This window comes from Lissotriton helveticus, chromosome 8, assembly GCF_964261635.1.
Source record: "Lissotriton helveticus chromosome 8, aLisHel1.1, whole genome shotgun sequence".
In the NCBI taxonomy this organism is placed as follows: Eukaryota; Metazoa; Chordata; class Amphibia; order Caudata; family Salamandridae; genus Lissotriton; species Lissotriton helveticus.
The window spans coordinates 1,264,172,316-1,264,190,295 of NC_136069.1; the positions used below are offsets into that span (position 1 = coordinate 1,264,172,316).

The 17,980-nt window shown below is 44.3% G+C and overlaps 1 protein-coding gene across 1 annotated transcript in view; it reads left to right on the plus strand.

The window, feature by feature from the left end:
- TMEM131 (transmembrane protein 131) overlaps window positions 1–17,980 on the plus strand; it is a 1,081,228-nt gene that overhangs the window by 950,789 nt on the left and 112,459 nt on the right. Inside the window, exons 37-38 of the mRNA XM_078658243.1 lie at window positions 797–918; window positions 1,020–1,119. Of these exons, the coding sequence (XP_078514369.1) occupies window positions 797–918; window positions 1,020–1,119 (222 nt within the window). The remainder of the gene's footprint in view (window positions 1–796; window positions 919–1,019; window positions 1,120–17,980) is intronic.

A 17,980-nucleotide genomic window follows, 5' to 3' on the forward strand; every position in this document is an offset into this window, starting at 1 on the left:
GCTAAGTTGAGTGTTAGAACACTGGATGACCCTAAACCCAAACTATGGACCTTACTACCATTGCATACCAAGAAGGAAGTGAACCACTTCAATCTTGAATTGTTAAAAATCAAACTCCTATTGCAAACGTGTCAGAGCTGTTGAACATCATTAACACCCTATGGGTAATCACTGTCCATCAGACTAATATCTATTACATGCTATCAATTTTACATTCTTTGAAGTATCCTCAGTGACACATGCAAGTCTGCAAGCCGCAGAACCTCCCACTATAAAAATCAAGGAGAAAGTCCTCAAAGGCCCAGAGTAATTACAGAGAAAACTTCGTAGCGTTTATGTCTTTTGCCTCTTAAACCGCAATATAATTTGATCTTACTTTACAAACTATAGGTGAATCTGTGTTTTCCCTTTGCAAGGTTCCAGAGACATACAAATTCTTTATTAAGATAGGCCCTCAGTATAGATGGTTTGTCATAAAAGCGCGAGGCAAGCAGGTTACCCAAACTGGATTAAAATGAAAATTTATAATGTGTTAGGCGTAGATCTGGCAAGTTTAGAGATTTATATTTTTAGGGAGTTTAGTTGCATATGCCAGAGTGTGGAGTAACATAGTTGGCTGTAACCTTAAAAATAGCACAGTGTCTTGCATTTCTTTATTCAGACTCCATATACTAAGATGACTTAATAGATTGGAAGATGGCTGGAGCAAAAGTGATGTGCAGGTTAAACTTAAAATGTGGTTGCAGTTTTTATATGCATTATTTAAGTGACCTTATATGTATTTCTTATTTTTTAGTGAAGCTAAACCTTTTCAGCCACATGGTTCCAAACCAAAGTTGACAAAGACATCTTCTCTACCTGGCAGGAATGGCAATCCAACCTTTGCTGCAGTAGCTGCTGGCTACGATAAAAGCCCAGGTAAAAGAGAATCCTATAAAGAAATTGTAGCAAAAGTGGTTATAGTTGTCCATATGGTGAAGTATGGGTTTGTTTGAACTGTTTTGTTCTTATATTCAAAGGTGGTAGCGGTTCAACAAAATCCTGCATAAACAAAGCAGATATTACAAGCAATATTGGCCTTTCACATGCACTTTCTGTTGACAGTGATGGTTCAGACAGGTAAACGCTATTGTTTTGATTGTAACACCTTGCTCTGTATTAAAAAGGCAAACAAATATGTAAAATACTTTTGACAACTTGGGCGTCCATTCACTTTCCGTAGGAATAAGATTGTAAACAGCATTGGAACATCGCCTCATAGTAATTGAAATATTTCCTGTCCACTAAGAGGATCCTAGAATTGTACCCTGCTTTAATATTAAACCAGACACATATGCACTCAAAAGTCCGTGCATACCGGGAATTTTCCCCCCATGCAGGGGTCTGGTGTTACAACTGCAAGCTGTTTGGAATTGTTAACCTGTGCTTCTGCTGCACACTATACACAATAATATTCATGGATGTGAGCTGTAAGAAGAGATTGTCTTGCATCCGCCATATATTTTGTTGCCCAGTGTCCACATGCACCATATGTTCAGCAGAAACTCAGGAAGCCCTCTGGGAACGTGCTTTCCATAGCAGTGTTTTCTGAGAGTAATAGACTTTACACCTCTTTGAGAAGTTCTCCTTTTCCCTCCACGTTTACTGCAGGACCCAGATTGTTTTAATTAGGCCAGAGAGCTGCTCTTCACCATGTTATCATTGGCCCGTATGCCTAATTAGCTGCACATTGTCTAGCGACACTCTTCATTGTCTAGTAATTTCTCATCCCCATGCTAATCAAACTTCTGATGAAGTTGTAGGTCTCCGCATCATTGTTTTGGTGAAATTGTTGGCATTTGCTTGTCATCAAGGCAGATCCTTATTAAGAGTCATATAAAGAAAGACTCATTCAGTGGTATGATTAGTTTGACAAGACATACTAAGTATAGAATTTCCTACGTACAACATAGTTCAGCTGCCACACCATTTGGGGATTTTGGTAACTTTGAAACACAGTTGTTTTTCTTCAAGAGGTGAGCTTGATGTGATATATCCAAGGGTTTACTCAGCTAAAGACATTCATTCTGCATTGACAAAGAAAATTCACCAGATGAAATACATATTTATGTAATTGCAAAGGGTGAAGCCTCATTTGGTCTCAATGCTACCCTAAATGTAGGATGCCCCCATGCTTGTCTGAATAATTTGGCACTCCAGGAAGGCCTCTACGATCCCTCGCTTTAGTCCCTTGGACACTGGAAGGATGTAATAGAAATTTCTATAGATTTCTTTAAATTATTTATACTGTGCAGAAAGAAAACAATGTACAGCCTAAAATCTCCAGACAACCCCCTAATAGAATGTAGTGGCTGACAGAAAATTAAGAGGCTGTTGAATGCATGGAGGAAACTCACCACAATATGTTGTGAATCAGAATTGCATTTGAAAGTCCTAGATTTCTTAGCAGTGAGATGAGCTTGAGGCATTTCCTCTGCAATTTGTGAGGTGCTAAATAGTTCTGCAGCATCATAAAGTGCCACAACAGGTCATCAAAATTGACAGAGGATCATGAGTGGTGTCCTTTCACTAAGTAGAGTTGTGTATATTAATACTCAGATTCCTGTCATAAGGAAAGTGTCAGTCATGCTAAACTTTTACAGTAATAGATAGTTCTCCACCCAAATATTGCAAAGCATACGAATATAGAAGTGTCAAGCTCAAAAAATTGTTTCTGATGAAGACTGGTAACTTGAGATATCTCACCTTTAGAATATTCCCCAAGCGCCAAACTTGAGCCGGAAACCTTTTGTAACAGTGTCACCCATGCGCACCAACGTCAATTCCTTTCTTTCTGCACATTTGTAGGAGCATCTTGAGCTCTGCTCCCACTTTTGTCAGGTTTTCACCAACTCCCTTGAACAAAATCCAGTGTGCAAGGGAACAATATTCTCTCCTAAAACTACAGGCTTCAAATCATGCCTTGACCTCAGAAAACAGATTCCTGATAAAGACTTCTAACTGCATATTCCTCACCTTTTGAATACTCCCAAGTGTTAGACTGGATTCAGAAAATCTTCAGCAGTATCCTAGTGTGGCAGTGCCTCAGTGTCAACGTTGTTCCAGCCGTGATATGACAAACATGGGCCTGTATAGGCACCTCCCAGGCATACTGATATCAGTTACTTTCTTTCTGTGCCAACAAACGTGGATCCAGAGCTACCCCTTGTCTCTGTGAGACACTTCTAAAACAGAATTCTAGTAAAAACCTGTGTGCTAAGGAAATATGTCACCTCCCAATTCTACAGGATTTTATGGCTGTGGGTAATGTCGCAAACAAATGTCTGTGACTGACCCACATGGGGTATACCTGTGGTGTCTGGGATTGCACAACAATTTCAAGGCCTCCTGTGATTGTGCTGTGATGCACCCCATTGACATTCGAGAACGGGAAGTAAAGCTCTTCGTGGTGAAGCACTGCAAGACTCCTCACTGGCATCAGTTGAGATCTAAAGGTAGGGCCCATTCCTGTTCCTGAAGTCACTCTCAGGACGAGTCGTCTTCACATTGTTAGTCCTAAGACTAAGCAAGGAAGAATCACTAGAGGTGCAATGGGGACTCTGCTCCGTTCCGCCACTCGTGCTCTCTCGAAGCCTCAAGGGAGTCATCGAGCCTCCAGGTTACTCTCCCAAAGTCACTCTTCTTTGGAGTCAATTCCTAACCTTGTTCCATATCAGGCAGAATTTTTGGGGCCATCTGTGCCACTGCAGGAAATCAAGGACTTTGGTGAAACGATGATGCAGCTTTTTAGCCATGTTACCAGCAACTCTCTTGCTTTCATTTAGGCCCCAAAGAACTGAGAGTTCTCCCTACTGGGCTTCTTCCTACAGGTCCATCCTTTGCAGCATTTAGGCATCCAGGATCTGCTCAGGGCTCCAGACTGTTTTCGGTACTGGTTCCGTCCCTGGTACCACAACCTATAAAACGTGATGCACCAATGCCAATTCTGGTGCAATTGATTCCCGATGAAGACAGCCAACTCATACTGCTGTGTCCCACGCAGAGACGGTGTCTCTCCTTCCTCAGCGTGGCTGCTTGCTCCTTTATTTAAGCCACAACTTCTTTGCCACCCTTCTGATCCTAACACAGTGCCTCTCTACCTTCTGAAGAGGATGAGATTGCTCAGCCTTACTTCCAAGACAACTGGTGCGAGGACCTCCAAGATGCCAGTGGTTTGGATACCTACCCAGTAACTGGACTACTCCCTCCGCACGCAAACACCCTTTTGGGCCTGCCATGGAGGACACCACCTCCTTTACTATGGTTAATATGTTTCTGTGAAGTGTGATGGAGATTCTTAGTTTTCAATTTCACACTCTGAAAGTCAAAACCAATTTTCTTACGAAGCTGTTATAGCCTGGCCAGTCGAGGTCTGAGCCCCTACTCCCATTCATTTAGGCTTTTACTGATACGCTGTTCCTTGCCAGGCCCCCTATGCATCGCCAGACCACCCTTGTCTGGATGAGCTTTCTTAATCCAGCACCCATTCCTGAAAACTTGTGGTGCAGGCTTCGTCTTGTAGAGTAAACCCAAACTTGTTTCCCACGAATCCCCCTGACCGAGAATCAAAGAGGATGTAGACTTTTGGCAAGCAGTTTCTGTCCTCTACAAGTTTGGCCATTCCCACAGTGAATGTTAGGTGCCTTTTAGGCCTCTACTCTCGTGCCTTGTGGCATTCCATGGCCCAAGTATTGACCAAGGTCCCGGATGACGCCCAGACTATTCCTTCCCAGGATATGCAAATGGTCCTAATGGGACCACGTTCATCATCTGCTGTGGACTGGATACAACTGATTCCTTAGGCAGGGCTGCTGGCACCAATGTGGCCATTCGCATCACCAGTTTCACCCTCTCTGTGGCTATTGTAGGAGCTTCCAATATCTACAGTAGCCCAGAAGGTGCAACAGTCACTCAAATCTTTTTATGGCCATGGTTCCCAAAGGAGAGGGCAACAGATACAGCAAGTAGCCCAGTCTTCTGCTGTCCTTCAAGTCTCCTTAGTGTGCTGTTGACAGCACACAGCCAACCTGTCAGGGGCAGCATGACAGTTTCTGACAGGGTGCCGGTGATAACTTCGGGCAAGCTGTCCTGCAAATTCTTCAACAGAGTTACACTTAACCATTTATCAAGACTCTGCTACACCTTCCAGATGTTGGCAAACTATCATAGAATATTTCCTGAGACCAGCACACTGCCAATCCTGCACTGGCAGGACACTCTGTGCTCTACTTTTCTACTGCAACAACTGGTAAAAAGTCTGATAGCGCAGCAATTTCATTCAGAGCCACAAGTTTTACCCCAATCACAAGTCACGATTATGTAGATCTTGACAAAGATGAGAAACAGCCTAAAGAGGGTGAGGAAACCATAATCAGTCAGTTACGAAATATGAATGGGATGATTATATCACCCCACTTTATGCATCACCTACACCATCATCGGCTAGCTCACCTCCAAATGACATTGGAGGTTTCCATGTTCTTTTAGAGCAGGCTTTAAAAAGATTCGACCTTCCTGTCCCCATAAAAGAATTGGAGTGCTTCCTTTATGATTTTAAGGACCTTGCAAGGAAGTCATTCATATATATCCGCATTGTAGATTACTTTTGGGCGGAAGGTCTGAAGTTAGTGAAAAACCCAGCTACTATGGTGGCGGTCATTCCTCGCCTAGATAAAAATACAAAGCTCTAGAGGGCTCACCAACCAGTTTAATTGGACATCCACGCCCAGACTAGGTGATAATGCAAGTGGCTTAAAAAAAGCAGAGAACCCTACTACTACATGTTCTGTTCCATCACAGGAAGAGGGAAGACACGTAGATAATATCGGTAAAAGGTTTTCAGAAATGGCGGCCGTAACTCTTGGAGCCTCTAACATGCTTGCCATACTTGGAAGGTATGATAGCCAAATGTTGTCCGATATGGCAACTTTCCTTCAATTGTACCGGCGGGCAAAAGGAAAACAACAACAGATATCCTGCAAGAAGGCAACCAAGCTTCATCAGAAATCTTCGACACAGCAGTTGATGTCACCTCTACAGCTTTCCAGCAAATGTCTGGTGTGGCGGTCCTTCTCCGACAAGGTTGGTTGAAGTCCACCTCTTTCTGACCAGAGGTGCAAGCAATAGTTCTGTACATGCCATTTATCTCAAACTCGTTGGCAACCATGTGGATGATGCCCTGAAATCCATAAAATCAGACATAGCACGTTCCCTGGGGACCCCAAAACAATGACTTTTTTAAACATTTTGTAACAGAGGAAGGACCCAGTTTTCGTATAGGGTTGACTTCTAATCATATAGGTATCAGTCCTACTCTAAATTACAGCAAGGTTACCACCAACCATAATCACTCAGCAATTATATGGAGCACCACCTGCTGCATCTTACTTAAAACAGCCTGCTCGTAAGAGCCCCACAGCTTGAGGAAACGGTCACGAAACATCAAGGCATCAGTGACAACTTAAAAGCACAAGTCCCATCTCCTTTTCCACCTTAGCATAGTGGCAAAGAACTAGCCAGTTATTGCACCAGCTGGAAAGCTATCTTTTCGGTTCGATGAGTGTTGGACATAATCCAACAAGGTAAGACCTTGGAATTTGTTAAAAAAAATAAAAAGAATCCTCCTCGCATGACGTCGCATCAACAAATAAGTCGCTGAAAGTAGCACATCCTTTCTTTCATTCGAAATGTAGAAATAGAGGAGGTTCCATATCTCCATCACAAGAAAAGTTTCTATTCAAACTTCTCTCATGAAGAAAAAATCAGGAACATGGAGACAAGTGATGGATTTAGGACTTTCGTACAAATTTCTAAAGTAACAATTGTTCTGAATGCTTTTTCTCCAAGAGATTCTGCAGCTACTAAACCTTGGAGATTTCATGACATCGCTAGATCGCTTTCACATTCCTATACATATAAAACATTGAAAGTATCTAAGGTTTGAGGTGGCGGGGTACCATTACTAATTAAAAGTTCTTCCCTTTGTTTTACGATCTGCTCCCAGTATTTTCACAAAACGTGTGGCACCAGTGGCTGCATTCTTAAGTAGGAAAGGTCATGAGGTTTTACCATATTTAAACAACTGGCTTGTCAAAGGCTCTTTGTTTCAATCCGCAAAAAACCCTACAAGAGCTTGTCTGCAAGACTTAAAAAATCTAGACCTCAAATAAGGAAAATTCTTCTCTAACGCCATGCATATTGGGAACCTTACTTGGGTCAGTCCTCAATACAGATCTATACAAATGTTTCCCCCAAAAAGCAAGAACTCAATGCCTCGCAAGCTTAGTTTCGTCCCTTTTAAAAAGAAAGTTAACTTATGTCTGCAAATACAAGTCAATGCTGGGGCTAATGCCATCCTGCATACCATTCATTCCAAACTGTTGAATTCAAATGAGACCACTGCAGAAGCAACTGAATGCTCAATGGATACAAATTCAAGGGACATTCGAGGACATAGCCAATATTACGCTAGAGATTAAACAAGCCATGGCATGGTGAGAGAAAAAGGACAATGTCTCCCCAGGCCTCTTCATTTGCTCTCATCTACAGTTTGTAAAGACAATGGATGCTTCTCTAGAGGGTTGAGGAGCACATTTGCAAGCTCGAAATCTATGGCAAGTGGACACCTCAGGAAAGACAGATGTACATGAGAGCAGTGTTTGTGGGCCTCCAATCCTTGTTGTCCAGAATAAGGGACTGGGTAGTTTTAGTGCATGGAGACAATACCGGTACCATGTTCTACGCAAACAAACAAGGCAGGGCAAAATCACAACTCCTGCTTGTAGAAGCTCAGATCTGGAGATTAATTCTTTACAAGATTACCTTGAGTGTAGAACATGTCCCAGGGATAGAAACTAAATGGGCAGATTATTTTAGCAGAACATCAAGAGACTGCCATGAATGGGAGATAAACCAGCTTCAGATATTGAAAATGTTCTCTGAATGGCCAACTCCACATCTGGACTTCTTTGCTATAGATCAAAACAAAAAAGTGCCATTTCTTCACAAGTAGATATCCACAAAAACACTCATGGGGGAATGTCTTTCACATTGCCTAGACATGAATATTCACCTTTGCCTTCCTTCTTTTTCCTCTGATCCCATCCTTCACAAGATGGAAAGCGAGAGCCTTGCCATGTGATCCTAATAGCTCTGAATAGGCCAAGGCAGAGGTACACAGAGCTACTTCTCCTGCCGGAACTTCCACACACTTCTTTCAGGTCGGTACCAGATCTTCTAACAAGGGTCAGCTTGTTCATCCAAAGCTGAAGTCCCTCAACTTATCGACCTGGCCCCTCATAACAATGAGTTCTGTTCCTTAAACATATCTCAAGACTGCATGGACATTGTGGAGAAATCCAGGACAGATAGGACTAACAAATCCTATAAAGGTAGATGGGCTAGATTGTGTTCTTGGTGCTTCAGTAAAGATCTGCACCAATTTCAATCTACTGCAGAGCAGATTCTACCTTACTTGCTGCACCTGGCACGTTCAGGTATTTCACTTAATTCAATTAAGGTCCACCTTACAGCAATCTCAAGATTACATGGAACTTGGAACCAGAACTCTCTTTGGTATAACAGACTTACAAATATGATTATGAAAGGACTCTTCAGGGTGTTTCCTCGGTTAAAAAAGAGCAGTTGCAGCATGGCAGTTAAATACAGTACTTTTGCAGCTAATGAGAGATCTGTTTGAACCTATTCATAGAATATGTATCCTGGAAGATGGCTTTATTGCTGGTTCTTTCTTTGGCCAGACTACAGTTTAGGGTGGATAGAGCGATGTCGAGGACCAATCTTCATTTTACTCTGAAAGTCCCCACTTCCTTTCACTTGAACTTAAAAACGTCCTTTAAAAACCTGTCTAAAGTCACTGAGAAAGCCCTTCCTACTTTGAATGTCCGGATATGTTTAAAGTTTTATATTGAAAGCTCTAAAAGTTCATAAAATCAGATCAACTCCTGAGAAATAGCATAGGTAATTGGTTTCTGCGACCGTAAGTTATTGTTATATCATAGCTGGGTGGCCATTTGCTGTTAATGTGAAGGCAGTACTCTACAAAAATTGTTCCCACTTCAACAGCCCTGTTTGCCGGGGTCTCATTACTGGAAATTTGGAGGGTGGCAACTTGGTCTAACATACACATGTTCACCAAGTATTGCTGTCTGGATTCAGAATCAAAAGCAGATGCAGCAGTGGGGCAAGCAGTTCTATGTCATTTTTTCCAAAAAAGTGAGGTTTCAAGTCTGATGACGACAAATGTTTTTTGTTTTATAGTATATGTATTTGTTTTAACATAGCTTTATTATTGAGGTTCAGTTGTATCATGACCTTTGTTTATTCTGCATAGTTTGCAATACCTACCGCCCCATCTTAGCTGCTTGCTACTCTGACTCAAGCATGTGAATCTATTAAAGAATCAATACTGGAGAAAAAAACAAGTTGCTTACCTGTACACTGTGGTTCTCCAGTATTGACATCTTTCATGGATTAACATGCGACCCTCCCTCCTCACCATTTGGGCTCACTACTCCAAATATCTCGACAATCTATTTCTATAATACTTTTGCTAGAAATCTGAGATGCAGTGGCCCTGGAGGGGAAGAGTACTTCAGGAGCTGTTATCTGATTGTTTGAGCTCTTGCTGTTCTAACACAGTGTGAATTGGTTTGTTCATTTCTATACAACTTGTGTTAAAAATCTGAGGTACAATGACTGGAGGGGAAGACTGCTTCTAAAGTTGCTATCTGATTGGTTGAGCTCTAGTTGTAGTAAAAAGAGGTGATTTGATCTACAGTGTCACTTCGCTTTGTATTGCTATTTAATGCCTATCTATGCCCAGCCTGTAATTATTACAACAAAATTCCCACCATGACGAGGGGGGGAACAACAGTGCACAGATAAGTAACTTGTTGTTTAGCCGCCAAAGATGGCAGAGCCACTTTTAACTAAGCTCTGGCTTGGTAGGCAGCGAAATCCATTAGAATCCTGCTAACCGAGGCTCCATATAACATCAATATCATATCTGCCTAGATCCAAGAGAATGCGATGGCAGCAGGGGGGTGCTCAAGGCTGCAGTTTCCTAACAACACCCGTCAGGGCGCCCTACCTCCACCGCATCCTGGGGTTCTATGAGCACACATCCTGCTAGAGCACTGAGGCGACTTTAGCTGAGCTGTGGGGGAGGTGCAGGGAAGCCTTCCACAGACAACCAGGGCCTTGGCGGGCCCCTGCGGTTGGCAAGGAACAACGTCTGCCAAACCCCCCTACCCCTCCCCCCAACCCCTCCCCCCATGATGAGCACTGCCGCTACTTAGCAGCCACTGCATCACAGAGGGGGGCCCAGAAAATCTCTCCAATCAGCCCCATGGACCCTGAGAGGCACAGTTCCCTTCAGGACTGACAGTGTGTGCATCAGCAAGCCTGTGTCCCCACTGCCGTATGCAGGGCCTGCCTCCTGCCATAGACCCCGCAGACCACTTGGGCTGACGTCAGGACAGCCAGCAGCACCCTTGCACCCGAGGCTCAGCGAGTGGGCGGGCCACGGGAGCACCGCAGTGGTTACACCCGAGACACAGGGGAGGATTTTGGGAAGCCTTCACCAGACAGCCAGAAACTTGACAGGCCTAGGCAACAGGCAGGGGATGATGCGGCATCAGCTTGGGATGCATCAGTTGCTAACGCGCATCCATTCCTACGTCGCGTAGGGGGCCTGAAGCATTTGCCCTACATTGCAAGGCCCTGTGGGGCCTGAGAGACACGGGTACAGGGCAGTGCCTACAGAGAGTATTTTCTTCTTCATTTGTTCTTGGACACCTCGCAACAATCCATTTGGTGTCTTTGTTTATTAATCATGTTATAGTGTATTGTTTGTTATTATGTACAACAATTGTATATAATATTTTTAATTTTTGTCATATGATCTGTATAATGTGAGTCTTTTTTATATATGAATTTTACTATGGTTATTAAAAATATGTTTGTACTTCACGTATGATTATGTATTCTTTGCACGCCTGTTCCTAGTTGTTAGTGGGTACCATAACTTGTTGTCTATGATTTAGACTGCCTAGGATTTTTGCACACATTTATTTCCTACAGAACAGTGACCATGTACTCCAGCTGCGGCATCCTGCTGAAGTCAATAAAACACTTATAAACTGAGGTGAGAGCCAGGAGTACTGCCTCCAAACCAAGCCATAAAGAGGGCCCCCTAGGCACATGAGAGCCCAATTGCTGACTGCTTGGAGCCCGTCCCACCTCTGGGATTACAGGTAGCCAGTCACCTCCGAGCTCTGGGTTCACTGCAACGAGACAATGGGTGGGTACACAGTGGTCGAGAGTGCCAGTTCCTGAGCCGACTTGGGCAAGTGATGTCCTCCCCTGGTAGAGATGAGTCCACTCACATGCTGAGTGGGGGGCGACTCGGGGACTGCAGCCTGCATGTAAGACCCAGTCACAGTCTTGCCCAGTGAGCAGGTTCCCACTGTGGCTGCATGTAACAGGTTTCAGGCGTTCCCCCTTTTCCCCCACCACTGGTACTGGTACTACAGCACCTGGGAGTGAACACCGCCATTGGCCTTAGTGTGGCTGTTACTGAGGGAGCCTTGTTCCTGCCAACGCAAAGCCCCTCTCTCCATTCGGCGGGCAGTGCCGAAGGCCCACCTGTGATACAGCATGCATTGGCTTCCCTCATCCTACCCCCCTTCCATCAGCGACCAGGAAGGACCTCTGTTCAGGAGCAAAGAAATGAGCATTGACCGGGTCTGATGGAGCACCCCCTTCTTCAGCGTCCCCCCGTGGGTCTCTCCCACCATCAACTGCAATCGGCCATCAAAAACCAGCAAGAGGACAATCATGGCACCCCTCACCTATGCCCCGGTGACTGGATCACACTGGAAGACTCGCAGCTAGCCCAATCCCAAGGTCCCTCAGATAAACTGGATGCTATCTTGCATGCAATCAAGACCTCTCGGTCATCTGTGGAAACCAAAATAGAGGAACTCTGTGCGTAATGTGGTCTGCTCCGCGATGATCAGCTAAAACAAGCCTGCAGGATCACAGATGTGGAACGCTCCATCAACTACATAAAACCACAGTTGGCATATCAAGAAAAATGTACGTCAGACCTCCTTGAAAGAGTACAGCGCTTAGACCACCAGGCAGAGAATGCCGAGGGGAGGGTCAGACAAAATGACCTGCAAATCAGGCTTCCAGAAGGGGCCAAAACATCAATCACAATGATCAAGTTCCTGGAAGAAGGGGTGAAATCATTCATTCCTGCCCAATCACTGTCTCCATATTTCTCCCACGAGAGTGTGTATCGGGTGCCGACCCGTCTTCCCTCCACCAGGAGCCCCACCCTGCACTATACTTGCCAAACTCTTCCACTACAAAGGCAGGGGTGCTATCCTGCAGGCGGGTAGGCAGAAAGTTCAGCTCTAATGCAAGAATAGGCAGGAAAACTTTAAAAAAAAAAATCAGAGGTGTGGCCCCTCGCCCAACTCCACCCCTCAGGTCCTGGAGGCAAGGCAGAGCACCTTTTTCATTGTTCAGCATCTTGCAGGTGGTGGGACTTCTCCAATCAGGGCCTGCGGATGTGTCCCCCTCCCACAGGATGTGGGTATAATAGAGGATATATGCACCGCAGGTAAGGGGCCCACTGGCCACTACCTATCACTCCCTTGTTAACGCCCCTAAATGTAGGTTTTAGGTGGCATCTCCAGACCTGAACAGTAAAATCCACAGACACAAGAAGACAGCGCCATAGAACTCGACAATCGCCATCCTCCAGCTCGCCTCGTCACTGAGTGGTCTCAATAAACACCGGAGAGTCTTCAGCGCTTCGAAAATTGCCAGAGAAACTCCTTTGAGATAAAGGTACTATCTCCCTGGAGCTGCAGGTCTCCAAAACAGCAAAGTCTGGTCTATCGTAGTCCAGTTCCCCAGCCCGACCGTCTGACTGAGTGCCAGCCAAATGTACACTTGCTCTGGATGGTCAGTTCAGCCTCTACACCAAGTCTTGAGGCCCCAGGACCCACCAGAGCTGAAAGGGCCCAATACCTGGGGTACCGGACCCCTTGCTGGAAAAACCTACAAACCGAATCCAGGCGAACTCCAGCGAACCAGCACCTGACGAGGGACATCAGGACTCCAGAGATCCACCTCAGGAGTGATCCGGCAGCTCCAGAATCGTCGCTCCAAGCGGCCAGCTTCTCACTACAAGGTGCTTCTTTGCCTGCTGCTGCACATCTTCACTGCACCCAACCGGCCCGGCCAACTTTAAACCAGCTGTGCTCCCGCGTCCCAGAGCCCTTGCACCTTCTACTTTCCCTTGAGAGCCCTCGGACTTGCCTGCAAGTCTCCCTTTGCTTTGTTTTTGCAGGGGGCCCCCTGTCTTCGTAGCGCACCAGCTACAAAGTCCCCTTTTTCCTGTTTTCCCGAGCAATCCAGGTAGCCCCCGAGAACTTGACCCTGGCACTTTGGACCTTGGCCCCCGAACCTTTTGATTCTAAAAGGTGAACCACTAAAAGCAACTGCATTGATTTTCCAACTGCTTTTTTCCTTGCATAGGAAATGTATTGTGTGCAATTGCGCACAACTGTGATTATTGCGTTTATTGTGATTCTATAATATTGCAAAACGTATTTACCTTGTACCCGAAATTCTTGGTCTAAATAATTAAATTAAGTACTATTTTTCTAATTTGGTCTCAGCTTCATTCATTGAGTAAGACTACAACAAATGTTTAGCACTACCCTCTGATAAGCCTAACTGATTTACCAGGCTACTACAAAATAGAGAGTTAGTATTATCTACTGTTGCCTCTGTAAACCAATAAGGGTCTCCCCAACTTCTCTGCAGAGTCTACCTCATTGTGGTGTACTACGTAGAGAGGTGGGTTTCCTACACTCTTCAATGCCCCCGCTCCCCATCCCCCGTTCCTCAGTCAGGGCTCGCCGCAGCTCTCACTGGACATCGGATCATCATCCTACTCAACTGGCCACCGCACACAAACAGTCTGCCCAGATGTTTCATGGTAAGAACTTCCTGTCCTCCACCCAACACCTCCCTTCCTCCAGATCATGGTTACCATGTTCTACCACCCCTCTTTCCGTGCAGCCAGTAGCTGTAGGCTCTTGTTACTGTTTGAGTTCTTTTACCTGTTTCACATTGTTTTCCGCACAGCAAGAGTGATGCACCGTCCCTCTTCTGTGTGGACCAGGGTGGGTACAGTAAGTAGGATACCTCCCCTCACCACACAACACTACCCTACCACCATTATTCAGTGTATTCTTACAACAAAATGCACACATCTGTTTCCTCCAGGAAACCCATCTCACTAGAAGCAAACTCCAGCTGCTTATTGAATGCTTGAGGGAAATGATTTATGGCACAACATATTCCGCTTATGTACAAGTCAAAGGACGGTAGTGGTGGATACAAGGCGGTCTCACATCAATGATTAAACATATGGAAATTGGCTATCTAGTACAAATAGCAATTAGGAGAATCAAAAGATAAAGCAATGTAAGACGGTGCCACTCAGGGTAGAAAATACCCCACTACCTTGAGTGCAAAAAACACAGGTGACCACATAGGTGACCTGTGAAATTAGTATACAACTAGATATACCCCGGCACTCCAAATATTTACCTTTCAAATATGACATTATTAGGTAAGGTCTAATGAGACAAAAGTCAGCTTTAACACCAGAAATGTACTTATCCAAATGTTCATAGATATATTCCATACAAAATTAAAAATTGGCTAAAAGCTTTTTTTGACAATATTTAACAGGACTGAGAAAACTAAAGATTCAGGCAAATGATTACAAAATGAGGTTTCTTGTATTGTGTTAACGTGATCCAGTCCTTGTAACAGAACACGAGCAGAACACGAGAACAGCCAACACGTGTTTCGTCAAATCTGTGACTTCCTCAAGGCTCTGAAGAGATTGTTATGCTTTGGGATGATGGTTGTTTGCCAATAGTTTCACGTGGTAGGATTGTAAATTCAGATTCAAAGTTCTGAAGGTTCCAAATTTCATCTGGGAAATCTTGAATGACCTGCATCAAGTCGCAGATAATGTAGCCAATAAGGCCTTAAGATGGAATTCACACCTTGTGCCTGAATGGATTTAATAAACCGGTGGTAACCAAAATTCAAATTAGTAAATGACTCCTGATGGACTATTATAAGCCTGTGTCATACGTGTTAGTGGCAAACAATTCAAAGAAGAGCTTTATTTTTTGTAACACACGGCAGTCTAGAAGAGCTGAAATAAGCCCCACTCTCTTAGGACAGACCCCCCATTAATCATGGACCCCAGTACGTCTAAATCACATGTAACGGTTATGCACAAGGCCTTTTTTCTTTGTATACACACTTTTCAAACCCAAACATCGGTCATTGATAAGGAAGGGAGATAGGTGTTCGTGGAGGGCCGTTTAGATGGCGATCCAGCACTTCTAGGCTGCATATATGCCCCAAATTCTGAACACCTATTTATCACAAGCATCTAGGCTTGACTTAGTTGCGCACACTTTACCTGGTGTAATAACACCACAATATAAAAACCAATTTTTAACAGTATATTACAGTATTTATTTCTGTATTCTCAAAAATATTTTTTAAACTCAGACAATTTTTCAACATTGTACATTACATTCCCAATATGTCAAGGAATTGATCATTCAATTGTTGTAAACTTTCATATACATGTACAAAAAACAAAACTAATATTAACAATCATTTCCGCAATTTCATTTGCTGTTCAATGTTGGCGCTTAGTGCATTTCGGAACTAAATACAGTTCCTCCTTCAGGGGCTAATCTGTAAATGAAACATATGATAAGTACTATCAATAACCATGTTTGGCTCAAAAACACTTCTCATATCCATATTTACAACCCCAAAAAACCACTCTGTGGATTATTAGCATGCTGATACCCAAATGCGTGTAATATGTACCCTACCTTCCTCTAATGTAAGCGAGCCTCAACATCCAGTGTGCCTGTAGAAAAAGACTGAAAACAACCAAAGACACCCAAGTTCAATGCCACTCCGTTATTAGTGACTGTTCATATCATGTTGTCTGTGACACTTGTATTTCAATCGCTTACCTCAACCTCCTCTTTCAAACACCATAAGCTGCAAGTTAATGCCAACAACTAGAGTTAGTACCAACTCAATAAATCACTGATGGATGCCACTTCGAAGAAGATAAACACATCGCCGCAAGTTCTTACCTCAAGCTGTGTCCCCTTAATGATATCTAAAGAAAAACAGACCGACAGGATGGCCATAAGTAAAACTCCACAGTATCCCGTTAAACTATAACAATTTCCTACATGAAACCTCCTTATTTTTACCACACCGTTAACATACCTTACAGACCGTTCAGAACGAGCGCGTCAACTCGACTTCCGTATTTTCCCGTGTGTACCACGAAGGTATCGGGGCGACAGGGCATATCCACAACATCACTATTCTAATGCATATTAAGCAAGGCTGCTTTCCATTATAAAAGATGAGCATCCAGATAGATTAGTAGAGGATGTACTTCCGCTGACACCGAGGGTCTTTGCATGCGGAGAAATCACCATGCAGCAACCTAACATCTCGTGAGGGGTGTCCAGTTTGTGACCAATACGAGTCCTTCACTCTATGTCATCAGGTAATGGGGTTGGATCGTCCCTTGAGGGGGATTCTTGGCTCTACACCTACATACACTCCAGGTACTCTTACAATAGGGTATGCATTTTAGGAGTATGCTAGATTACTGCCTTGTTTATATGCCTACATAAATACAATTGTTTAGCACCATGGTAAAGCTATATCTACTATTTACGCTGTTGATGCTTGCAATCACGTTTATCTGCTTCTGTCTACTAATCATTGCAGCAAACTTATTTTATGCAAGAATAACGTTGGTTCAATAACTATTGAAAACGTCCCACTGTGAATTCTCTGTATATTTCTCTGAGAATAAGCAAGCACGTATGACTGAGAAAAAGGTTCTGTACTGTGTCCACGATTCCTGAGGAATCAGGGTGGTCATATTCTGTGGTTGCCAGAAACTATTTGCTCCGTGGTAGGTTAGGGGCTTACGGTGGCACTGTGAGCTAGCTTTTCTATATGCCAACATATCCTGTGTGGGTGTCTGGAATCAGTCTTTACACCAATCCCTTAGTTTATGTTGACCTAATGATGCGCAGGTCCTACGGATTGGTAGGAGCTACACAACACTTCCTGAAGGCGACCACTGGCTGGAGAGGTAGGTTGGGTTCTTGGGGGATGACTGGACACTGTTGATTGGGCCACCCAAGGCCGTGGGACGTCTGGGGAAGGAGTATCTTCTGCCGTCTGGTTTTCTTACTAGCTCCGGTCGTGGTCTGGAGGACCTTTCACTTTGAGGCTGCATGCATCATCTCGAAGCTTGAGGGAGGTCCGGGATCACCGGATCCCAAGTCAGGATCGCTGGGGAGACCTCCTTGTGATGTTAGGCCACTCGAACTCGGGCCGTGGTCTTCGGGTGCAGAGTGGTGCAGGAATTGCTCAAATCCAGATTCTGTCGGTGAGTCTTTTCTTAAGCAAATCATGACACCCCTGCCCAGGATGGGCTTTGTTTCTGAACCCAGAGAACGGAGGCACTCTACCCAGGGTTCCAGGAACCTGTCTGGTGGTGACAAATGGCGGGCATCTCTAAGATGCCCTATGAGTGCATTTTACATTAAATCCAACACTGGCATCACTGTGGGTTTAATGTGCTAAGACGTTTGCTACCAAACTTCCCAGTTTTTAGTAAAGCCATCATGGAGGAGTGGAGTTCGTAATGACCAACTCCCAGACCATATACACTTTATGGCTTTACTAAACCTATAATGTTTAAGAATGGGCTTAGACACTGTAGGGGTACAGGGCTCATGCGACTGTA